Here is a 26,813-nt window from a genome sequence, read left to right as displayed (position 1 = left end):
GTGGTACAAGCCACAAACCATTGACAAGTTGTTGGGTGGCCATGACTCATTAATGCTACAGGACTGTGGTGTCTGGTCTGAATAAACAGAAGGGCTATTGTGGCTCAAATTGCAAAATTCAATACTGGTTAAGAGGTGAATGTGTCATAAAACATAGTTCATCAAACACAGTGCCCATGCTAGCTACTGTTCATTGTTAAAATGATTTTCATTTGGCATTCCAAAGGGCATGCGGGCATCAGAACTGAACACTAAAGCAATAGAGGATGGCTTAATGGTCTGATTAATCTTTTTTTTCTTTAACATCATATGGATGACCATTACACGAATAACCAGTGTGCATTATTTTCCTGTGGCAGAGATAGCACTCGGATACAATGTAAGACGATATACCTTGGAACATACAGTATAAGGACCTGCTGGTAATGTCTTGGGTACAGATCCGGTCTCAGGATGTCCATCCCTTAGTGGGTCAGTGTTGTTTTGGCAGCATATTGTGTAGTCAATGTTTTGCTTATCAATGTAGGCACACGTTCTTATGTTTTTGGCAGCATAATAAAGTAAATATTTTACTAGTGTTTACACTGATCAGCCATAACATTAAAATCACCTCCTTGTTTCTACACTCACTGTCTATTTTATCACCTCCACTTACCATATAGAAGCACTTTGTAGTTCTACAATTACTGACTGTAGTCCATCTGTTTCTCTACATACTTTTTTTTGACCTGCTTTCACCCTGTTCTTCAATGGTCAGGACCCATACAGAGCAGGTATTGTTTGGGTGGTGGATGATCTCAGCACTGCAGTGACAATAACATGGTGGTGTTGTGTTAGTGTGTGTTGTGCTGGTATGAGTGGATCAGACACAGCAGCGCTGCTGCAGTTTTTAAGTACCGTGTCCACTCTATTAGACACTTCTACCTAGTTAAGGTAGGAGACAATTCTAGGAGTCTATTGCTGCTGTTTGAGTTGGTCATCTTCTAGACCTTCATCAGTGGTCACAGGACGCTGCCCATGGGGCACTGTTGGCTGGATATTTTTGGTTGGTGAACTATTCTCAGTCCAGCAGTGACAGTGGTGTTTAAAAACTCCCTCAGCGCTGCTGTGTCTTATCCACTCATACCAGCACAACACACACTAACACACCACCACCATGTCAGTGTCACTGCAGTGCTGAGAATGATCCACCACCTAAATAAAGAGTCCTGACCATTGAGGAACACCATGAAAGGGGGCTAACAAAGCATGCAGAGAAACAGATGGACTACATTCAGTAATTGTTGAACTACAAAGTGCTTCTATATGGTAAGTGGAGCTGATAAAATGGACAGTGAGTGTAGAAACAATGAGTGGTTATAATGTTATGACTGATCGGTGTATATTTACTTATTTTCACTAATGTCTTCATCTTGGTCAGGGTGAAGTAAGTTCAGCACCATGTAAACACTGGACATAATGCAGAAATACACTGAACAGAAGACCAATTTATTACAGTATATCACAGAATCACATCTAGGAGTAATTTAGAGCAGCAAATCCACCTTTTGTGATTTTGGGAATACTCAGAAGCCTACCTGGACATACCAAACTTAACAGACAGTGATTTGTGAGAATGTATCCAGGCCCCCAGGACCCAAATTGCTTTGTGGTAAACAGCTGTGCCACTAGTATCCCTACTTTGTATCTATAAAATTACTGGCTGTTTCCTGGTACACCTACCTTATGGATGCAGTTTCACTTTAAATGCTGTGACGACCAAACACACTATTTATGCACACAAATTTAATAGAAAATGGATTCGAATATTGACCACAGACCCATACTTTAATGCATTTTGCATTGTGGAGCTGTTGAAGATAATGGATTTCTCATGCTTCCTGCTCTAGCAACAGGAGATCATTTTGAGAAGGAATGTTACAGATTTATAGGTGGGGATCCATACACTTTTTGATTTCCTCCAAGCACCACATGCTGCTAGTAGATTAGAGCTATGGTAATCTGTCATGCCCTTCAGGCTTTCCCCTGTGTGATGGATTAAGATAGCTTTCAGCAAAACAGCATGTGAGACAGCATTATTCATCAATCCAAAATTTCTTCTTTTTCAGTGTTATAGCTACTAGATAGTCAAAGGAGAGACACCAAGCATTTACAAAGGTCAGAGCTCAAATGTGGGAGATACAAATATAGTTTTGTACCAAATTTGTCTCCTAAAAAGAAAGGCAAATTATAGAGGTGGCAAATTAGCCCTCTAAGTGCAACCACTGGAAAAAACAATGCTATCACACTTACACTGAACAGAAAGAGGTGAGAGAGGTTTGAAATGCACAGGGTGTAGCATCTTTCAGCAAGCGCACCGACACAAGGCAACTAAATTAAGTCATTCATATTTTAAAAATCCTAATCAGAATCAGCCCCAGTTCTGGACTGCTTTGCTTGGGGGAGCAGTAAAACATAATGGGTGGGCGTGTCGTGACATGGAGGAGCCCTCAGATGTGACACTGCCAAGTTTGTTTGATTTTTTGAAATCAGAAAACGATGCATTATGGGTTTTCCTACAATGTGTGTTTATTAAATGCAAAATTCACACACAAACACACACAAACACACACACACACACACACACACACACACACACACACACAGAAAGGTATCAAGTAAAGTTAAGTCAGACAGATTAGCTACTACTAACTAGCAGCTAACTGCTAATTAAATAATTTAAAAAATATTAAAAGTAAATAATATTAAGCAACGAATTACCACGTCAAGCAAACGTTACCATGTGGAAGTGAGTTTAAACTCGAAGAAGTGTTTTAAATTGCCCTGATATGTAATCGCCTCTTCTGTTCATACTGACAGAACCTGTCTGCTCTACTGAGCTGCTCAAAGCAGTCTGCCTGTTTTATATCAAAGAGCCAATCAGAAATAAGCAAAGAAATAACTTTGCACTGAACAGTAAAACACGTTTTTGTGATTGGTTCAGAGATAATAAAAAAAAAAAAAAAGACTTTGCCTGTGTTGCGCTTGGGGGGGGGGGGGGGGGGGGGGGGGCAGTCCCCCCTATCGCAGGCCCTGATCAGAATACACTTCATAGTCAGAATACCCTGTACATACTCCTCGCAATCAGCATTAATATAAAATAAGAGATAAAATGAGACTTTATTGATTCCCTTATGCCAAGTTCACACTACACGACTTTCCAAGTCGTCAGGTCACTGTACAGTTCACACTACAAGACTCGATCTCTTGTAATCGGGAGTCTTTCAAGGTGGTGTGGCTTTCACACTACACGACTGATCGGCGATAGGGGGTTTCACACTACACCATCTATCACCAACTTGAATCACAGGTGAGCTTCTCTGGTCTCCCAAACTACGTTTTGTCATGAAAACACACGCGAGAAGTGACGAAAGGTTTAATGATACAACATCCAAAAATGCACGTCAACAAGTAGCGAGTGATTAACGTTTGTGCGGTAAAATTAAGAAGAAAAAATAAATGAATCTGAGTGGATTTGGTTTGGATTGTTCTATAGTGAGTTGGAGGTTAATAAATATTTTTTGCAATGCAACGTTGGTGTTATGTTTTGTAGAGAATGATCAGGTCAGAAATACTGTAAAACGTGTGTGTGCCGATGTATTCTGATATAAACTATATTATGCCCCTGTCCCACCTTTTTACAACTCCTCCCCTGCGTTTCCCCTCACACCGTATCTTGCATTCTTATTGGCTGTTCGACATAGCACTCATTGCCAGTCGGGCAACTCGGATCCAGATATTTGACAAGCTAGAAATCTTGCTTGGGTCGCCGCTCGGATCGAGTTGTTGAGTAGTTCACACATAGCGATTGAAAGCCGAGTTTTGATTGCCGAGCGAACGCCGAGTTGCTCCCGAGCCGGCAAATATAGCGCCGACCAGTCAGTGAGCGAAAATCAGGGCAAAAATCATGTAGCGTGAACTATGCATTAGGGAAATTAAGTTGTTACCCCAGTACCAGAGAACGGTAAAAACAGAAAGGAAAAAAGCCAACTAAGTGAAAAACCTTGAAAATAAAAAGAAACGTAAGATACAGACTTAAAAGCTGCTAGACAAAATTGCACACATAGTGTGTAGTTATTTACACCAAAGGGTTTCCTTTTAAAACAAATAATGCACTTTGTTATATTATTATGAATTATTATTATAAATTATAAATATAGTATCCCTAAATGAAGGCATCACTAATGAATACCGGGTAAAGTATTACTATTAATTAACCCTTTGATGCACAACCTGGGTCAAAAGTGACCCAACTGAGTTTTTATTTTCTACATCTTTGCAATAAATTAATTTCGTCATTCGAGCTTCCATGAATTCCTCAATTAACTTGTTTTTGATCATCACAAATCCTTATTTCAGTTTTACTTTTTCAATAAAAATCATTTTTGTATCACTACCCTTCTAATGCACAACATGGGTCAAAAATGACCTTTATGTATTTACTATGGAATTTGACAGGAACTACTGACATTTGTAAGTGTTTGTAGTCAAAAACATATTTACTGATCTTTTGAAAGACAACCAAAGATTAGGCTCTTGAATCTTGAATATGTCCAATACTATTTGCTTGCTAGCTGTTTACATATTCTAGTATAGATAGCTTTTATTAGCTAAGACAGCAAATACATGAATAACTGACAAATGTGCATATGAAAATATTCTTGAATGGATGAATATGGGTCATTTTTGACCCATGTTGTGCATTATAAGGGGTTTGCTTAGCTTGTGCATCAAAGGGTTAAGCATGATAAATGATTACTATAATAATGATGATGATGATAATGATTGTATTGATGATTATCATCTTATTATTTAATGGGGCACCAGTCATATAGACAAAATATTGCAGTGAGATTAATTTGACTATAGTAACATTAAGTAGATATAAAATAGCAAAAAATTTGTTACAGCAGATTGCTCAAATTTAGCGAATTCTTTGTTAGTTTGTACATTTACATTTTCAGCATTTAGCAGACGCTTTTATTCAAAGCGACTTACATTACAGTTACTTTATACAGTCTGAGCAATTGAAGGTTAAGGGCCTTGCTCAAGGGCCCAACAGCAGCAACCTGGCAGTGGTGGGGCTTGAACCAGCGACCCTCTGATCACTGGTCCAGTACCTTAACCATTAGGCTACATTGAAGTAAATTATGTGCAAAGTTTAATGATAATAAAAATCCATACAAAATACATCTGAAATTAATTAAAGACGACATCTGATTGTATGGCTTGACTTAACTGGTATGAACATAACTAGTAAACATACACCATCAACTATCATAGTGCATGAAAATTTTTATTTAATGATATTCTGAATTTGGTATATACACATACACCGATCAGACATAACATTAAACCACCTACTTGTTTCTACACTCCCTGTCCATTTTATCAGCTCTACTTACCATATAGAAGCACTTTGTAGTTCTACAATTACTGACTGTAGTCCATCTGTTTCTCTATATACTTTTTTAACCAGCTCTCACCCTGTTCTTCAACACACACACACTTAGGCCCTAATAGTTCTTTTCAGTTAATCTTTTATTAGTTATGAAATGAAGTTGATATGTGATGGACCTTCTCACTGAGAGGCGACAGTGCTATCCTGCTACCCACTGAGCCACTGTGTAGCTGTGATGTAGAAATAGTAATAGTAGTAGTGGTAGAGATAGAAAGCTGTCAAAAGAAGAAATACAATAAAAAATAACATCTTTATGAGTCAGTCTTGACTGGTTTATACATCAATGGAAACTGAATTCCTCAAGGCCCAACGACATAGCAGTTTTACTTTCAGAACGCCGATGTTCAGTTATTTTATCTAATGTTGCTCTGATCAACAGGGGAGAAATAAATGTCATCCTTTTCACTCAAAGCAGAGACATTTCTGTCAGAAGCACCCATGTATATTATTTCCTCTCTTTTACAAGCCCATTATTAAAAGTGGGGACATTTTGTGAAATGCAGTAAATAGAAGAAGCAGTGATTTGTTACTCTCCTGAATCTGTATTTTGTAAGTATAAACACATTTAAAATTTGATGCCTGCAACACACTGTGTTTCACCACCCTTCCTATTGAGTTTTTGTAATGGTTAGAAAGTTGAGGACAATAATTGTTGCAGTTTTGCAACTGGAATGTTTCTCCATTCATGCTTGATACTAGACTTCAGTTGCTCAACAGTCCATATTTGCTGTTGTCCGATTCTCCTTGTCATGATGCACCATACATTTTCAATAGGAGACAAATCTGGACTGCAGGCAGTCCAGTCAAGCACACACACTCTGTAAGCCCCTACTGTTGAAGTCTTACTGAAATAACCATTGACTTCCAGGAAATTAATGTTGCCTTGATGGCAGCATGTGTCTCTCTAACATCCCAGTATACCTCCATGCCAATGGTACCTTCAGACATATGCAAGTCACCCATACCATAACATATATTAACCATATGCTCCTTTCACTAATAACAGTCTGGATGGTCTATCTCTGGCATGTAGAGCTTGACATGTGTTTTATTTATGAAAGCAAGCTGAAATCTGACTGATCTGACCACATCACACATTTCCACTGTCATTTGGTCTATCTGTGATGTTAGGGCCCAGAAAACTAGAGCATTTCTGAATAGAATTGATGCCTGGCTTTCTTCTTGTGTAACAGAGTTTCAGATGGCATTTCTTGAGGCAGAGGCAGTTTTCTGAAGTACTATAGTACTAAGGCTGTATCCATTACAGTAGCATGACAGTTTCTTATACAGTGGCGTCTGAGGACTCCAAGGTCACACACATTTAACAGTGGTTTACAGCCTTGTCCTAAATAGACTTCTCTGGATTCGCTGAATCTTTTTCCAGTAATATGTAAGGTAGATGGATAATTGTTTGGCACCAACTGGTGATTATTATTTGTTACGTCTGAGCCTGGTGGATTCTCCTTTTATGCCCAATCATGATTCCCTTCACCTGATATCAATTCACCTGCTTATTGTAGAATGTTTGAAAATAACAGAACTTTAATATTCCATCATTTTTTTACTGTAAGTTTTCCTCTGCTCCAAAATTTTGAGTGTTGCAGGCAAATTCAAAATGTGCTTATATTTACAAAATTTAATCAGTCGAAATATTGCAAGAGATTACTTTGGCAAACCTTTGTCAAGCACTACAATACGGAGTTACATGCACAGTGTCACTTAAAACTTTACTGTGCAAAAAATAAGCCTCATCTTAACTTTGTCCAAAAGCTGCATCGACTTATTTGGGCTCTGAGGCATCTAGGATGGACCATCACACAGTGGAAACATGTATTGTGGTCAGATGATTCAGCATTCCAGGTCTTTTTTTGGAAAAAAAAACCGCCATGTGCTCCAGACCAAAGACGAAAAGGACCAACCAGACTGGTATTTCTACAGCCAAAAGCCAGGGTCTGTCATGGTATGGAGTCATGTCAGTGCTCTTGGCAAAGGTCATTTACACTTCTGTGATGGCAGCATTAATGCAGAACGGTACACTGAGATCATTTTTCAACAAGACAATGCAAAACCACATGCTGCACACATTACAGAGGCATGACTGTGGAAGAAGAGGGTACGGGTACTGGACTGGCCTACCTGCAGTCCTGATTTGTCCCCAATAGAGAATGTGTGGATAATTTTGAAATGAAAAATACTTTGTCTACTGATTGCCCTTCAACCATGTGGGGAGAAATATGTGTCTGAATAACAGGCACTGAGGTCGCAATTTGATGGCTTTATTTCCTAACTCAGCCATGTCTGTTGCTTCTAAGAAGTTTTTGTACCCTTGAACTCTGTCAGCACTCCCCCATTCCTTTCTCTTGAAACATTAAGTATTGTGTTTCGGCTTTTAGAGGTTGGGAGAAGACACAAGGGAAAAAGCCCTCGTCACTTCGGTTTCCTTGGAAACAGGTGCTCTGTCTCCCTGTTGCTGTGGGAACCAGGCTCCCTGGGCGGTGAATACTCGGTGTCTTTTCAGAGCGTCACATCGAGAGCTGACATCTAAGCACATCACCGCTGCCACCTTTTGTGCAGAATAGCCTTAATGGGATCCAGATGATCCTAGCAATATGAGGGGATGTGTGTAATATTTGTGTCATGTGCAGTTGGAGTGTTTTCGTCCTGAAATGTTTAAACATACTGACCTTGTAATTGTTTGGGAGAATTTTCTACTGATTTGTAGTGGACCTACAAAAAGCCAGTAAAATGCCTCTTACAGCATGAGTATACCACATCGACTAACCATAGGGGGTAAAGCATTTAGGCAAGTACCATTCTTATGTGACTGCCAGGGGCAAATCTGGGAGTTTATAATGGGTCAACCGTCCACGATCAATAAAAATGAACCCCTTTTTTCCCCTATTCTGGTGTAATATTACTGCATCATTGTTCTCAATTAGTGATATAATAAATGTAAGTAGAATGTAAACAAAATGTAGTGTGAGTACCTTGCAACCAAACAAACACAAAGCTATTTCATTAAAACATGAGCCAAACGTAGCTGAGCATGTCTTCTATTTTTTGGGTTTAGGTTTAACAGCCACATTGAGTATGTATACACCAATGAGGCATAACATTATGACCATCTTCATAATATTGTCTTGGTCCCCCTTTTGCTGCCAAAACAGCCCTGACCCATTGAGGCATGGACTCCACTAGACCCCTGAAGTTGTGCTGTGGTGTCTGGCACCAAGATGTTAGCAGCAGATCCGTTCCCATGAAAGCATGTACATGGTGTGCAACAATGCTAAGGTAGGTGGTACGTGTCAAAGTAACATCCACATGAATAACACGACCCAAGGTTTCCCAGCAGAACACTGCCCAATGCATCCCACTGCCTCCGCTGGCTTGCTTTCTTCCCATAGTGCATCCTGGTGCCATGTAATCCCCAGGTAAGCAACGCACACACACCCGGCCATCCATGTGATGTAAAAAAAAATTTGATACATTAGATCAGGCCACCTTGTTCCATTGCTCCGTGGTCCAGTTCCGATGCTCACGTGCCCATTGTTGGCGCTTTCGGCGGTGGACAGGGGTCAGCATGGGCACCCTGACTGGTATGCGGCTATGCAGCCCCATACGCAACAAACTGTGATGCACTGTGTATTCTGACACCTTTCTATCAGAACCAGCATTAACTTCTTCAGCAATTTGAGCTACAGTCGCTCGTTTGTTGGATCGGACCACACAGGCCAGCCTTCACTCCCCACTTGCATCAATGAGCCCTGACTTCCCATGACCCTGTCGCCGGTTTACCACTGTTCCTTCCTTGGACCACTTTTGATAGATACTGACCACTGCAGACCGGGAACACCCCACAAGAGCTGCAGTTTTGGAGATGCTCTGACCCAGTCGTCTAGCCATCACAATTTGGCCCTTGTCAAACTCAAACAAAAATTTCCTGCTTCTAACACATTAACTTTGAGGATAAAATGTTCACTTGCTGCCTAATATATCCCACCCACTAACAGGTGCCGTGATGAAGAGATAATCAGTTATTCACTACCTGTCAGTGGTCAAAATGTTATGCCTCATCGATGTACAGTATGTATAATACATTGTTAAAAATTCAGCATATAAAAGTCAGGAGACTGTGTCTTCAGAGTTTTATCAACACATACAGATGTATGGGTGCAGCATGGAAGACCAACACAACTGACTAGACATATTTTTGGGGAGGCTTTATCTACACAAGGAATGAGAAGAGGAATAAAGAAGGAGAAGAGGAAATTGAGGGGGTAAGGAAATGAGAATGGAGAGGGGATTACAAAGAATGTCTGGAGAACAAAGATTGGGAAAGTATGATAGAGGGTAATTTCCCTACCCAATTGCTGTGAGGGGTAACACATTATACATGGGCACAGAGGTACTTGTCTGTTGTCTGCATTAACAAATGCAACCAGAAAAAATCTATTATGCAATGGGAAATCATAAATTAATTCAATGCAGAAATGCAGCTGAGCTCTTTTTCATCTTAGTTGGACTAAAAGACAGTAGAAACCTATGCTATGGTTAGATAAGTCCACATTTACACTTCTTTTTGGGAAAAATGGACACTGAGGTCATGACTCCACATCAAAGAAAAAGTTTATATTAATTAGAATTATGCTTCTTGACACTTTTAGATTCAGTTGGCGCACTTACTTAAAACATCTTTATGTGTGCCAGTTGAAGGGTGCAAAAGCCAACATCTGTCATAGTAGGGTCGTGCATCAATGCCCAGAGCATGGAAGCTTACACTTCTGTGAAGATACCATTGACAAGAAGGCATGAATTGGGATTTTAGAGAGAAATATGTTGCCATCAAATGTTATTTCAGAAAGACAATGACAGGTCTCATTCTGCATGCACTACAATAGTGTGTCTTTTGAAGACAAAAAGTTCATGTGCTTGACTGGCCTGCGTGCAATCCAAATCTGTCTCCTAATGAAAATGTATGGAACATCAGGAGGAGGAGAATCAGACAGTGGCGACCACAGACTGTTAAACATCTGAAGTCTTGTATTAAGCATGAATGAGCGAATCTTCCACTTGCAAAACTGCAATAGTTAGTATTCTCAGTTCTCAAACTATTAAAAGTGTAATTAATAGGAAAGTTGATGTAACACAGTAGGAAACACATCTGTCTTAACTTTTTCGACTTCTATTTATAATACAGTTAGGTTGGTTAAAAAACTTTATTTGGTACATTTTCCACTTGAATAAAGGTTTACATAATGTCCCAACTTTTCTGGAAAGAGAGTTTGTCTAGAGTTTCTGACTGAAGTGGTGGAAATGGTGGCTTAGTGGTTATGGTCCTTGAGTTTAGAGCAGACTGTTACTGGTTTAAGCCACAACACCATCAAACTGCCACTGTTGGGCCCCTAAACAAGGACCTTAACCCTCAACTCCTAGGATTGTATTCAGTAATAAGTGTAAGTATATTTGGTTGAAAGTGTCTGCATTGGTAAATAGCATTGGTAAATCATTCACAGTTAAGGCTGGAAAGATTGTAAACTTCTAAAACATGGCAATTCAAAAATATAGCTGCATTAGTCTGAAGTTTGCAAAAGACTACCTGGAAGTCGCCCTCGGCTTGCTCAATAGGTGTTTGTAGTGGTGTGCGATACTGCAAAATTTGGTATCGATACTTTTCAATAATTACGGTAGATGCATCATCAAATTGCTAAATCTGAATGAATTTTCATGACCTTTATGTGTGACCTTTATTATTGTAATACATACATTTTTTGTAAGTAGTCGCTCTCAGTAGAGTTGTAAATAAATTCAGTTGTTTAAAGTGGTCTGATTTCTTGTTTCTGGGTGCTTTTCTTTCTCACAACGTTACCATCATGGTGTATCACCACAAAGCAGCTAACTCATACCACATAGTTGTGTTTGCTGGGTGAATACATATGTAAATTTTTAATAGTGACCGAATATATGTGTCCTTGCTAATTTAAAATAAAAAAAATCAATGCTATTCTGTTTACATTTATAAGCACAAAGTCAAAAGAAAAGAGCTCTCATTCACCAAAACACAAACACAGGGAAAAAGAGCCTCACTACGCATGCTGCCATTCATTTGCATATGGTGCGTCTGTACTTTACGTATGTATAGTTTACACTATTATTTCCATAAAATTTACATATTTCTGTATCTGCAAAGCAAAGTATTCAAAAACTTACAATCTTCCAATGCCTACCAATGTACTGATGTCTGTTAGGATTTAACAACATAACACCGTGGCGGTACCACAACAAAACACAGCAGAGCAAGAGGGGAGGAGTAAGGAGGAGCGGAGTCTATACAGACATGGTCTTTACTTTCTGACGAAACGGGAGAAACGTACTGAATGTATCGGAGAAAAAGTAAAACTAAAGTATCGATCTTATCACACTAGTATCGATCCGATACCAATACCAATACCAACATTGGTATCGATAATATCGATATTTGGATCTATCCGCCCACCACTAGTTTTTGGTCTGTTGGTCCTGGATTCTGCGAAGTTGATTTAAAACAATGTTCATTGTAAAAAGCGCTATATAAATAAATTTGACTTCACTTGAAACACATAACTTATTCTGAAAAAATACCAGCACATCTGGACATTGTAACATTATTCTAATTCCAAAATTGAAACGTTATATGCCGGAATAATACTTGAAACATTTACATTAACGGACACACAGTAGATTATACTTTAATGCTGTATGTATGTACATTCATAGCTTTACATGTATATATTGAACAGATGGTGCTAGTTTTATGTAAGATTTATGTAAGCAAATGTGTGTTAAAACTGTGAGGGACTGTGCACCCAATATTTTCACTCACTTTTCACACCCATGTTAATGTGACATGACAATAAAAGTGATTTGATTTGATTTGGATGTTCCACTGTTTTTTGAACACATTGTTTGCACAATGCGACACTATACCATATCCCAACTGTAAAATATTGAGATCTACTTTTTCCAGTGAATAGGTAATTGTGATCTACCTTTAAAAAAGGGTTGAAAGGGTCGGACAGCTTGGAAACTTTTTAATGCTCTCCAGTGAGCCTAGATTGTTATAGCAATCAACTAAAAACACACTTTTTTTTTTTTTTTTACATTTTTAAAATTTAGCAGACGATTTTATCCAAAGCGACTCACAGTACCATGACAGTGCATTGTCTAAGCAATTAAAGATTAACGACCTTGCTCAAGGGCCCAACAGTGGCAACCTGGCAGTGGGGCTTGAACCAGCAACCTTTTGATTACTACTACCGCTAAGCTACAATGCCCTGAATTTGCACTGAATTGTGTCAACCAGGTTGGTGTAGTCTGGAGAGTAGTCACTGATGCCAATTCTCAAGCCGGTCTCCAAGTGATCATCAGTGAGGGTGGATCAATATTTGGACCTAATTAGTGTCATTTAATTCACATAAATAGGTTGATCCAAAAAATGCTGTCAAATACAGTATGTGGCACATTTTCTTATGTTTGGATACTTTTCTTCAGCCAGCAAGCTTTAAAATTGTCACTCAGTTTCATCTGGATGTCAGTGTACAGGGTTAAAGTTTCATCATCCAGAGCATATGAGTCCATGTGGAACAACAATGCAAATTTTTGAAGCCAACACATCAGCTTCAGCTACATTGCAATCGGTTGCAAGTCTGATAGAATGTTCTGAATCTGAATGCAAGATGCCCCTGCTTTTCTAGCTCCAATAATTTTTTTTGGAAGTTCCAGCAGGCTTTAGTGATTTATGGTAACAAGTAGTAAAGAGACAGTGGCCACATTTTACATCACGCTGACAGGCTATGACATTTCAACCCTTTTTTACTGCTTTGGGTGAAAGCAGTAAAAAAGGGTTGAAATGTCATAGCCTGTTTGAATGTAATATAAACTAAAATAAGGCACATTCTGCCAATTGTATTCACCAACATTGAGGTATTGGGCATCCCTGCTTTACGGTTTGAGGCTGCTTTCTTGTGTCATGGCCTATACAGTTTCCAACAACTGAGGCAACAACTAAAAGTTCAGTGTTCAGATTGCTGTACAGTTCACACTACACAGCTTGATCTCTTGTAATCAGGAGTATTTAAAGTCGTTGTGGTTTTCACACTACACAACTGATCGGTGATAGGGGGTCACACACTACACCATCTATCACCAAGAGGAATCTCTGACGAGTCTGTCTGGTCTCTCAAATGACATTTTGTCACAAACACGCGTGAAAAGTGACAAGGTGTTTAATGATACCGTGTCCAAAAAATGCACGCCAGCAAGAAGCGAGTGATCAAAGTTGTTTGTGCGCGGATATGCAGCATAAAAGCAATTTGAAAAAATTAATGAATCTGGGTAAAGGAGTGGATTTTGGCTACGCAGCCACCAGGGATCGTCTGTTCTGTTATGCAGAGAGAGTTGAAAGTCAAATAAATATTTTTTTGCAATGCAATGTTGGTATTATGGTTTGGCATGGACGATAAGTCACAAATACTGTAAAGCATGTGTCTGTGTGCGCGCCGATGTATTCTGTTAAAAACTATATTATGCCTTACACATTTATAAGATCCTCCCCTGGGATTCTTTTCTGTATTTTTTATTTTTTTACCCTTTTTCTCCCACTTTAGCGCATCCAATTTCTACCCATCAATCATCCTCTCACCAATGCTGGTCCCTGCTCCTGATTGAGGAGGACGAGGCTGCTCCATGCCCAATCCGACACGTGCACAGCAATCGAACATCTTATCACCTACACTTGACGAGTGCAGTGCAGTACAGCGCTGTGTACGGAGAGCCACACCCTCTACCGCACTCCTTTCCCATCTCCGTACAGGCGCCACCAACCAGCCAGCAGAGGTTGTAATCGCACTAGTCTGTGAGAGAGTCCCCATCTGGCTTAATCCTGCCCCTATCTGAACAACAGGCCAATCGTTGTTCATGTGGCCACTCAGCCTCAGCCGGAAGGCAAAGCCGAGATTCGATACGATGTATTCGAGATCTCAGCTCTGGTGAACAGCGTTTTTACTGCTGCGACCTTTCACATTACATGATTTTGAGTTGCTGACAGGTCCAGATATTTAACATGCTAGATATTATTCTTGAGTTGTTAAACAGTTTACACATAGTAATTGAGAGGAAATATTTCAAGTCCCGAGCGAATGCCTCTGAGCTAGAACATATAGCGGCGACCTGTCAGCGAGCAGAAATCAAAGCAAAAATCGTGTAGTGTGAACAAGGCATAGTGAAATTATAGTAAAATATTTTTTATGGAAGAATGTCAGTTGATCAGCTCAAACTTACAACTAGTTACATGACGCAACCTTAGTGACCCAAAACACCCATATAAATGAAAAACAGAATAATTTGGATCGTCTTAGCTGGGGTTTAGTGTTTAATACAATTTAAATGCAATGGAATGACATCAAGAAGGAAACCACATTTACATTTTGGCATTTAGTGGACACTTATCAAAGCGATATAAAATTGTGGCTGAATACAATTCAAGCAATTGGGGGTTAAGGACAATGGCAACTTAGCAGTGAACCAGCATCCTTTTGATTACTAGTCTAGTACCTTAATCACTGAGCTATCATTGACCTTATCATCATGCAGGTTTAATCTGCAGGAATGGTATTAGTGGTAAAGAGGTTTTGCCTGTTATGAAATACTTTAAATATTAATTTATCACTAAGTACATCAAGTACTAAGTACTAAGTACATTTTTTTTACATACTCACACAGAATACACCGATCAACCATAACATTACAACCACCTTGTTTCTACATGCACTGTCCATGTTATAAGCTCCACTTACCATATAGGAGCACTTTGTAGTTCTACAAATACTGACTGTAGTCCATCTGTTTCTCTGCATGCTTTATAAGCCCCCTTTCATGCTGTTCTTCAATGGTCAGGACTCTCCCAGGACCTCTACAGAGCAGGTATAATTTAGGTGGTGGATCATTCTCAGCACTGCAGTGACACTGACATGGTGGTGGTGTGTTAGTGTGTGTTGTGCTAGTATGAGTGGATAAGACACAGCAGCGCTGATGGAGTTTTTAAACACCTCACTGTCACTGCTGTCACTGCTTAGAATAGTCCACCAACCAAAAATATCCAGCCAACAGCGCCCCGTGGGCAGCGTCCTGTGACCAATGATAAAGGTTTAGAAGATGACCAGCTCAAACAGCAGCAATAGATGAGCGATCGTATCTCACTTTACATCTACAAGGTGGACCAACTAGGTAGGAGTGTCTAATAGAGTGGACAGTGAGTGGACACGGTATTTAAAAACTCCAGCAGCGCTGCTGTGTCTGATCCACACACTAACACACCACCACCATGTCATTGTCACTGCAGTGCTGAGAATCATCCACCTCCTAAATAATACCTGCTCTGTGGTGGTCCTGTGGGGGTCCTGACCATTGAAGAATGGGGTGAAAGGGGGCTAACAAAGTATGTGGAGAAATAGATGAACCACAGTCAGTAATTGTAGAACTACAAAGTGCTTCTATATGGTAAGTGGAGCGGATAAAATGGAAACAAGTGTGGAAACAAGGAGGTGGTTTTAATGTTATGGCTGATTGGTGTTCACTGTTGCATTGTAATATACACATTTTTCTTTTAACAATACGTTGGTTTGTTTGTGTGTTAACAGAAAAACTGTAAAGGCCAAGTTCTAATGAACATGGTCTGTGATCAACTGAACCTGCTGGAAAAGGACTACTTCGGCCTGACCTTCTCAGATTTGGACAACCTAAAGGTAGGATTTAAGACACTGTGGCCTGAACAGCTTGAATCCTATTCTGGTTTGTGGTGGAATAGTGGACAGTTCTTAGAAAGAATGACATGTTCTTCAGAGTCTGTACTCCAGTACTTCCCATAAAGGTTTAGTGATGTTTAAATCAGAGGATTTAGGGGGCTAAATAAGATACTTAACTGTAACCTGATGTTCATCAAGACACTTATTTTTATTATTGTTGCAGTATGTATGGGGACATTATCATTGTAGCCTGGTGGTTATCAACACACTTTTTAATAACTGTTGCAGTATGTATGAGGACATTATCATCCTGGAACATAAAAAGCATCATAAGAAACAAGCATTTAGACTACAGGGTGCACCCAGCTCTGTAAAATTGCTGTATATTTGTTGGCTGTTATATGACTATGCAAAGCAATAATACCTGTAGATTTTTTTCCCCACAAGATGCCATTATGGATCCACCAACGAACTTTACAGTATGCAAGAGTCATAGTGAAAAAAGGGATGCTTTGGGTTTGCTTATAAAATTACATTTGCTAAGATGTAGGAAATATAGTAAAATCGATTGGATTGAGATCTGGGGAATTTGGAGGCCAAGTCAACACCTCAAACTCGTTGTTGTGCTCCTCAAACCATTCCTGAAGCATTTTTGCTTTGTGGCAGGGCGCATAATTCTGCGGAACGAGGCCACAGCCATCAGGGAATACCCTTCCATCAATGGGTGTATATGGTCTGCAACAATGCTTAGGTAGGTGATACGTGGGCACCCTGACTGGTCTGACTGGTCTGCGGCTATGCAAGACTAAAACTCACTCAAATCCTTACGTTTGCCCATTTTTCCTGCTTCTAACACATCAACTTTGAGGATAAAATGTTCACTTGCTGCCTAATATATCCCACCTACTAACAGGTGTCGTGATGAAGAGATAATCAGTGTTATTCACTTCACCTGTCAGTGGTCATAATGTTATGCCTGGTCGGTGTATATTATTCTACTGAACACCATTTATCTGTAGACTTCATACAGCATCCACCGCCAGCATTCCCCTAAATATTTCCTCTCTATATTAATAAATGTCTTTGTAATACGTACAAATTGCCGCTGTTAGACATTAGCTTGTCTGTGTGTAGTCATGGTTCCCAGAACTAAATACATCATTTTTCAAAGGAACTTTACTTCTAAAAATGCTGACTTCCTACCTCACTCCTTAACAAGACATTTTGCCAAAGAAGTACATTTAGCTATTTCAATGTTTAGTACAAGTGGCATTTTTGATGTTGCCTACTTTATGAAGAACCTTTCTGTCCTGTTATGTATTGTGTATTCTACAAACCTCCTAATTCTGGAGTATGACAAACCAACAGACCTATGAGTTTCCTCATATTCATACCCAAGTGAAACTGCAGGTCACGAAAGATAAGGTTATAATGATATACATTTGCATTTCAAAAGACAGGTGAAATTAGTACATAGGATATTTAGAGGATTTTTTTTTAATTCCTAAAACAAATTACTTTATAATGAATAGGATATTTCTAATTTTTAGTGTGAGATTAGAGTTAAATAACTATAAATGTTTTTTACCCTTATTTTCTATTTATTTATGCACTCCCTTTTTCTCTAGATTTAGCATAGCCAATTAGTCTATATTAGGGTATATTTACCTGCTCCACGTCCCCTCCGACTCGTGCGCAGTCTCTCAACCCCTTCTTTTTCACCCGTGCCTCAGTGGATTCTCACATGAGGCTCATCTACTTCTGCACAGGCCTGCATAGGCGCCTCGGCCTGCTAACCAGGGTCCTTGCAAAGCGTTGGAAGTATTTAGTCTGATCTCTTCCCACCCAGCTGACACAGTGGCCAATTTTGTCTGCTGCAGGCACTGCCAATTGTGCCCGCTAATTCCGACCGGTAGCAAAGCCGAGATTCAGACAGGGCTGTTTAGAATCGCAGCGCTGGTGTGCTAGCGGAATATCTCGCTGCGCCATCTGGGCAATCAGTTTTACCCATTTTTATCAAAACAAAAACCAGGCGCCCAGGTGGCACAGCGGGATATTCCACTAGCACACCAGAACTGAGATTCTGAACTAACCTTCTAGTGAGCATAACTGGCAGTGCCTGCAGTAGACACGGTTCTGCTAGGGCAGGATGACTGGACTATGTGGGTGAGGTCTTCAAATGCTGTGTAAGGACCCTGGTAGGCAGATAGAGAGGCGCCTGTGCATGCAGAGTGCATAGGTGAAAAAGGGTCCCGCTAAGGGCTGTGCGTGGGTTGTAGCAGGCGTGAGCAGCACTAAACCAACCTCGAATGCAATCAGGGATCACCCATCAGCGGAAGACAAACTGACTACGCTAAATTGGGAGAAAATGGGAGAAATATGCATAAATAAAATAGAAAAAACCTAAAACCAAGTCTTAAATTTTGTAAACTTAATTAATTGTTAATGTTTCACATTTCTGCTATTACATATTAATGTTTATCCAGCACATTGCACTGTTTCCTAACAACCATAACACATTGGTCTGCCTGAAAACGACAGTAGAATATTATCCTAAACCTCATTCTTTTGTTGGCAGACGTACACAGTGTTTAAAAGATAAAAATAAATGCAGACAGAAGCTTTTAATGGCCTGATCTAATTTGCTTTTAGACTGAACAGCCCTTCAGTCAGTAAGTAGACATTAATACCATCATTCTCCATTCTGTGCTTTTCAGCCAGCATGGTTTATTAGCTAGAAAATGTGACTTTTATTATACAATGTTAATTAATTATCTCAGGCAGCATGTTGATGCAGCTGGTAGAGTGGGTGACGCAAAGCAATATGGTTTCTGAGATTCTGAGTTTTTCTCTTGCCCATGTGGGTTTTCTTTGGGCACTCAAATTTTTTTTCCTTTTTCCAAAAACACGCACAAAGTAGTTTGGCTCTAGGTATGTCCTCTTTTTTGGGCCTAAAAAATACTTCTAGCCGCGATTTTTAAATCCCACCTGCTCGCACTTCTCTTAAACATGCCCAAGCATAAATGAAAATTCACAGCCGAACTACAGAAAAAAATCTATGTTTACGTCTTTGTTCGAGATCCTTGGGGAGCAGAATGCATGACCTGCAAAGCTGGTCAAATAAAGGTGCCAGTTGGGACGCTCAGGTGGCACAGCGGTAAAAACACACGCTGAACACCAGAGATGGGATCTCGAATACATCGTATTGAGTCTCAGCTCTGCTTGCCGGATGGGCTGGGCGGCTATATGAACAATGATTGGCTCGTTGTTCACACAGGGTGGGAAAAGCCATATAGGGACTCTCTCATAGCTGATGCTATTACGACCTCTGCTGGCTGATTGATGGCTTGCACATAGCCGGGGAAAGAGTGTGTTGACCAGGGTGTGGCTTTGTCTGTACACAAAGTTGATTCGCATATGAACTCGCCTAGTGCGGCTAAAAAGATGCAGTCGGCTGCTGCACACGTGTCGGAGGGGGCGTGTGTTAGCTTTGTTTGTCTCAATCGGAGTGGGGATCGGCATCAGTGGAGAGGAAGCATAATACAATGGGGTAATTGGACGCGCTAAAGTCTGGAGAAAAAAGGAGAAAATGCATAAAACTTCTCCTTGTTTCTACACTCACTGTCCATTTTATCAGCTCCACTTACCATATAGAAGCACTTTGTAGTTCTACAATTACTGACTGTAGTCCATCTATTTCTCTACATACTTTTTTAGCCTGCTTTCACCCTGTTCTTCAATGGTCAGGACCCCCACAGGACCACCACAGAGGAGGTATTATTTAGGTGGTGGATCATTCTCAGCACTGCAGTGACAATGACATGGTGGTGGTGTGTTAGTGTGTGTTGTGCTGATATGAGTGGATCAGATGGAGTTTGTAAATACCGTGTCTACTCACTGTTCACTCTATTAGACACTCCTACGTAGTTGGTCCACCTTGTAGATGTAAAGTCAGAGACAATCGCTCATCTGTTGCTGCTGTTTGAGTTGGTCGTCTTCTAGACCTTTCTCAGTGGTCACAGGACGCTGCCCACGCTGTTGGCTGGATATATTTTTGGTTGGTGGACTAATCTCAGTCCAGCATGGACATTGAGTTGTTTAAAAACTCCATTAGCGCTGCTGTGTCTGATCCACTCATACCAGCACAACACAAACTAACACACCACCACCATGTCAGTGTCACTGCAGTCCTGAGAATGACCCACCACCTACAGTGGGGCCAAAAAGTATTTAGTCAGCCACTGATTGTGCAAGTTCTCCTACTTAGAAAGATGAGAGAGGTCTGTAATTTTCATCATAGGCTCACTTCAACTATGAGAGACAAAATGAGAAAAAAAAATCCAGGAAATCACATTGTAGGATTTTTAAAGAATTTATTTGTAAATTATAATGGAAAATAAGTATTTGGTCAATAACAAAAGTTCAACTCAATACTTTGTAACATAACCTTTGTTGGCAATGACAGAGGTCAAACGTTTCCTGTAAGTCTTCACCAGGTTTGCACACACTGTAGCAGGTATTTTCGCCCATTCCTCCATGCAGATCTCCTCTAGAGCAGTGATGTTTTGGGGCTGTCGCTGGGCAACACGGACTCCCCAAATTTTCTATGAGGTTGAGGTCTGGAGACTGGCTAGGCCACTCCAGAACCTTGAAATGCTTTTTACGGAGCCACTCCTTCGTTGCCCGAGCGGTGTGTTTGGGATCATTGTCATGTTGGAAGACCCAGCCACGTTCCATCTTCAATGCTCTCACTGATGGAAGGAGGTTTTGGCTTAAAATCTCACGATACATGGCCCCGTTCATTCTTCCCTTAACATGGATCAGTCGTCCTGTCCCCTTTGCAGAAAAACAGCCCCAAAGCATGATGTTTCCACCCCCATGCTTCACAGTAGGTATGGTGTTTACTCAGCATTCTTCTTCCTCCAAACACGACGAGTTAAGTTTTTACCAAAAAGTTCCATTTTGGTTTCATCTGACCACATGATATTCTCCCAATCCTCTTCTGGATCATCCATAAGCTCTCTGGCAAACTTCAGACGGGCCTGGACATGTACTGGCTTAAGCAGGGGGACACACCTGGCACTGCAGGATTTGAGTCCCTCTCGGCGTAGTGTGTTACTGATGGTAGCCTTGGTACTTTGGTCCCAGCTCTCTGCAGGTCATTCATCAGGTCCCTCCGTGTAGTTCTGGGATTTTTGCTCACCGTTCTCATGATCATTTTGACCCCACGGGATGAGATCTTGACCCCAAGGGAGATTATCAATGGTCTTGTATGTCTTCTATTTTCTTACAATTGTTCCCACAGTTGATTTATTCACACCAACCTGCTTGCCTATTGTAGATTCACTCTTCCCAGCCTGGTGCAGGTCTACAGTTTTCTTCCTGGTATCCTTCGACAGCTCTTTGGTCTTGGCCATGGTTGACTGTGGACAGGTGTCTTTTATACAGATAACAAGGTCAAACAGGTGCCATTAATACAGGTAACGAGTGGAGGACAGAAGAGCTTCTTAATGAAGAAGTTACAGGTCTGTGAGAGCAGAAATCTTGCTTGTTTGTTATTGACCAAATACTTATTTTCCACCATAAATTCCACCATAAACCAATAAATTCTTTAAAAATCCTACAATGTGATTTCCTGTATTTTTTTTCTCATTTTGTCTCTCATAGTTGAAGTGTACCTATGATGAAAATTACAGACCTCTCTCATCTTTCTAAGTAGGAGAACTTGCACAATCAGTGGCTGACTAAATACTTTTTGACCCCACTGTAAGTGCAGCTAAAGGAAAGAGTTTGTCAGGTAAAGACCAGGTAACACAGATGATGCTGTTACTGCTGCAGAGGGAGTTTTTGCATTTTACATGACAAAGCATTACAAAATCTACAGATCAATGGACTGCACACCTTATAAGTCCTTAATAAGTACTTTTCTGATTCTGAAACAGTGCAAACATTTGTGCGTGTAAAAAGATAGAGGTTATTGTCAATGCTGTGATAGCGCCACATTTTGTCAAAATAGCTCTACTGATAAACTATTTTATTTGTTGTTATTATTGTTTAGGGCTAAACGCTGAATGAAAAGTAATAAGATTATCTGACCATAAATGCATTTGTTAGTTGTCTTGTTAAAACGTAGCTATTTATTTATTAAAGTTCAAGAACATAGTTGTACAGTTATAAATGCATATGTCAAATATTTAAACCCCTGCTCCATAAACATTGCCATGGTGCAACCAATTACATGACATTACTTTGCCAATCCAACCCCCACCCCCAAACTAAAGCTTCCACCCCGTGCATGTGTCAGTCTGGCCCATGCTGCCATTCTGCCAAGTGTCCTCTTTTTTCAAAAACCAAAATATGGTCACCCTATGTTATGGAGTCAAGAGTAAGTAAATGTGTTGTGTGTAAAGCATTGCCTGACAATGTAGCAGTAAAATGGTCATTAACATTTGAAATGAAATTCAGTCCAGATGTGGAAAAATAAGTAAATGGTACATTTGTATCATTGCTTAGGAACTGACCCAGAAACCTGGCTTAATAGAATCATTAATTGAAACTACTGCATGGAATTTGTATGTATTTGTTTTATGTGTAAACTTTTTCAAAAGTGATGATGCCTCCTGATGTTATGATATATAAAATACCTATTTACAAAAGGAGGGACATTTTGTAAAATGCAATAGAAATGTTAAAAAGGTCAATTGTTAATTCTCTTAAACCTTTAATTAACTGACAAAAGTACAACCCCAAATCAGAAAAAGTTGGGACCGTATGGAAAATGCAAATAAAATAAAAATGCAGGAAGGCCAAGGGCGCAAGCTTAAGCTAAACGCTTGTGATATTCAATCTCTTAGACAGCACTGCATCAAGAACCGCCACTCAACAATAGCTGATAAAACCACATGGTTGAGGGATTACTTTGGCAAAACTTTGTCAAGCACTACAATACAGAGTTACATGCACAAATGCCACTTCAAACTATACTGTGCAAAAAAGAAGCCTAATGTTAACCATGTCCAGAAGCGGCGTCGACTTCTCTGGGCTCTAAGGCATCTAGGATGGATCATCACACAGTGGAAACGTGTATTGTGGTCAGATGAATCATCATTCCAGGTCTTTTTTTGGAAAAAATGGACGCCATGTGCTTCGGACCAAAGATGAAAAAGACCATCCAGACTGTCATCAGCAACAAGTCCAAAATCCAGGGTCTGTCATGGTATGGGGCTGTGTCAGTGCCCATAGCAAAAGTAATTTACAATTCTGTGATGGCAGCATTAATGCAGAAAAGTACATTGAGATCTTAGAGCAACATATGCTGCCTTCAAGATGTCATCTTTTTCAGGGACGTCCATGCACTTTTTAACAAGACGATGCAAAACCACATGCTGCACACATTACAAAGGCATGGCTGCGGAAGAAGAGGGTACGGGTACTGGACTGGCCTGCCTGCAGCCCTGACCTGTCTGCAATAGAGAATGTGTGGAGAATTTTAAAACAAAAAAATGCAAAATGACGACCCCGTACTGTTGCACATCTTAAGACGTGTTTACAGGAAGAATGGGACAAAATAAAGGCTGAAACACTAAATCGCTTGGTATGTTCGGTGCCAAAACGTCTTTTAAGTGTGGTGAAAAGGAATAGAATGTGTTGCAGGCCTGAAATGCAGGAATGGATGTTTATTAATAAATGAAATGAAGTTGAGCAGATAAAACATGAAATATCTCAGGTTCATCCTGACTGGAATCAAATAAAAGTAAATGTAAGAAACTCTGTGTTTTTTTATTATTTGCATTTTCCATGCTGTCCCAACTTTTTCTGATTTGGGGTTGTAAAATTCAACCAAATTTAGAATTTGATGCCTGCAACACACTCAAAAAAGTTGAGACAGAGGCATGTTTACCACTGTGTTACATCACCTTTCCTACCAATTACGTTTTTTCAATGTTGCTGTTTTACAAGGAAGAACAGTATTAGCATATTCATGTTTATTACAAAACCACATCTTCTTACCATCAGTCTGTGGTTGATGATGTCTGATTCTCCTCTATATGAAGTTTTTCTATAGGAGACAGATCTGGACTGCAGACAGGTGCACTATATGACTTTAAATTCACAATGATTTATATTTATGCAAGTTACTCAATCAGTGGGCACTGATGCCCACCATACCATGACATGTTGGATTTTACACCTTTCTCTTTCCAGCTTGTATTTCCACAGTTTTTTTAGTCCATCTGAGCTGAGCTAGGCCCCAGAGAAGTCAATGACATTTCCACATAGAATTGATGTATTGGTTTCTCTTTGCAATAGAGTCTAAGGTTGCATTTCTTAATGCAGTGGTGGACTGTGTTAAATGACTATGGCTTTTCAAAGAACTCCCAAGCTCATGTGGATGTATTTATCACAGTAACATGACAGTTTTTCATGCAATGGCATCCGATGCAAAGATCATGCACATTTCGACAGTGCTTCTGGCCTTTTATGAATTGAGATTTCTTCAGATTTCCTGGATGTTTTCACAATAGTATGTACTGTACAGTAGATGGTGAAAGACCCAAATTATTTACATTTTCTGCATTTAGCAGACGCTCTTATCCAGAGCGACTTACAGAAGTGCTTCCATGGTGAACATTACCTTACTCTAGTTTAAGTAGACAACAGTCCAAGAATATAAATCTGCTGAAAACCCTGTTAGAACCAGTATTTTTTTTGGCAAGAAATAAAAAAGAGAATTTGTAAGTACATGTCAGTTTAAGTGCTTAGTAAAGAGGTGGGTTTTTAATCGTCTTTTGAAGACAGCGAGAGTCTCAGATGTTTAGACAGACAAAGGAAGCTCATTGATGAAGAACCTTGATGCTTGTGTTCCTCGAGTTCTGGGTGGAGGATCAAGTCAAGTGAGACTAGTGGCTCAAAGGTTACATGGTACAGAGCAGAGTTTTATTAGACCTCAAATGTAGCTTGGGGCTGGTCCATTTTTGGCTTTGTAGCGAGCATCAGTGTTTTAAACTGAATGTGTGCAGCTATAGAAAGCCAGTGAAGAGAACACAGCAGTGGGGTGATGTAGCAGTGTTTAGGTTGGATGGACCAGCCCCAAGCTATCTTCGAGGTCTAATCAAACCCCGCTCTGTACCACGCAACCTCTGAGGCTCTAGTTTTGCTCAACTTGATCCTTCACCCAGAACTCAAGGAAGACAAGCATCAAGGCTCTTTTCTGTACTAGCACCCAAGTGGTTTTGCACTCTATAGACCCAGGAGACCCAGGGATACAACTTAAATAAAATAAATGAATAAATAACTAAATTAATATAGAAAAGCAATACTATTTATTTATTATACCATTATATTTTTGTGAAATATTTAATAATTCAGTCATTTTATTAATAGTGGTGAAGTGGGTAGACCTAAAGGGCCTGTTTTTTTCCCACAGGATAAAGCGGTGGTAAAAGTTGAATAAAAAAATTAATGATTGAATGAATGAATGAATGATTACTATGTGCCCTGCTAAATGATATGTTCCAAATTCTAAAAACCTTTTCAGCACTACTTGGGCCATCAGCATCCTCAAATAGCCACATTTATTACAAAAATTAAAAATACCAAAACCAACAAGACTTAGAGCTCAAACGGAGGATGAAATATTGTCTTTGTCTTGTCATTTTGCTCACGTTTGATAAATAATAAGAAGATATTTGGCCATATTGCTCAGCCCTAACAGATGGTGCTCACCAGGTTATTTCTTACAATGCTCCAGGAAAAACTCTAATATCATATCATCTTAGAATTATCATCTTAATGGGGAGATAATGCCAGATTAACACAAGAACAACTTAGACACTTTTGGAAGCGGGTTGTCACCCTCATGTTTTGGATGTTAAGCACTTCATGTGCCTGGTATGTGGCGCACACACACATACACATTCGTACAATCACACAGTCACATTAGCAAGCTGAGCTACACATGCATGCATGAGTTTATTACAGTTATAGGCAATGTACATAACACTGTCATCGTTCAACACTTACATTAAGGATTAATCAAAAGTACCCCCCACAGGCGTCAATTCAGACATTTAGCTTTTTTAATGCTGCTATTCATGTGCTGAATGGTTTGATGTGGAATGAAGCTTTAGAACTCAAAAGTGATGTCTAAATCTGGTGAATGTAAAGGCCAGGGAAATGGCTTAAATGTACCCTGGAGTTCATTAAGCCACTTTTGAATCATTTTAGCAGAATGTCTGGGGTATTATTATCTTGGAATCTAGAAAGCTCTTCAGAACAGATTGTTTGTACCACATGGTGCAGATGTAAAATTAGCTTATATTTGTTGGCAATTCTACACTGATGTGTAAAAGTATTTGCCCCCTTCCTATTTTGTCTACTTTTAAGTTTGACACACTTCTTTTTCAGAGCATCAAATTCCATTTAATGGTAGGCAAAGATAACCAAAGTAAAAACAAAATGCTCTTAAATGAAAAATGTCTAGCATTTAGCTAATACCACATTCCCTTATAAGAACATCATACCAACAGTCAAAC

The 26,813-nt window shown here is 39.8% G+C and overlaps 1 protein-coding gene across 1 annotated transcript in view; it reads left to right on the top strand.

Moving 5' to 3' along the window:
* The window catches only part of si:dkey-178k16.1 (band 4.1-like protein 1), a 148,756-nt gene that overhangs the window by 63,129 nt on the left and 58,814 nt on the right, over positions 1-26,813 (top strand). The window contains exon 4 of the mRNA XM_063014967.1: positions 16,174-16,278. Within this exon, the coding sequence (XP_062871037.1) occupies positions 16,174-16,278 (105 nt within the window). The remainder of the gene's footprint in view (positions 1-16,173; positions 16,279-26,813) is intronic.

Source organism: Trichomycterus rosablanca, chromosome 19, assembly GCF_030014385.1.
Source record: "Trichomycterus rosablanca isolate fTriRos1 chromosome 19, fTriRos1.hap1, whole genome shotgun sequence".
Classification (NCBI taxonomy): domain Eukaryota; kingdom Metazoa; phylum Chordata; class Actinopteri; order Siluriformes; family Trichomycteridae; genus Trichomycterus; species Trichomycterus rosablanca.
This window is presented reverse-complemented; position numbering and strand designations above follow the sequence as displayed.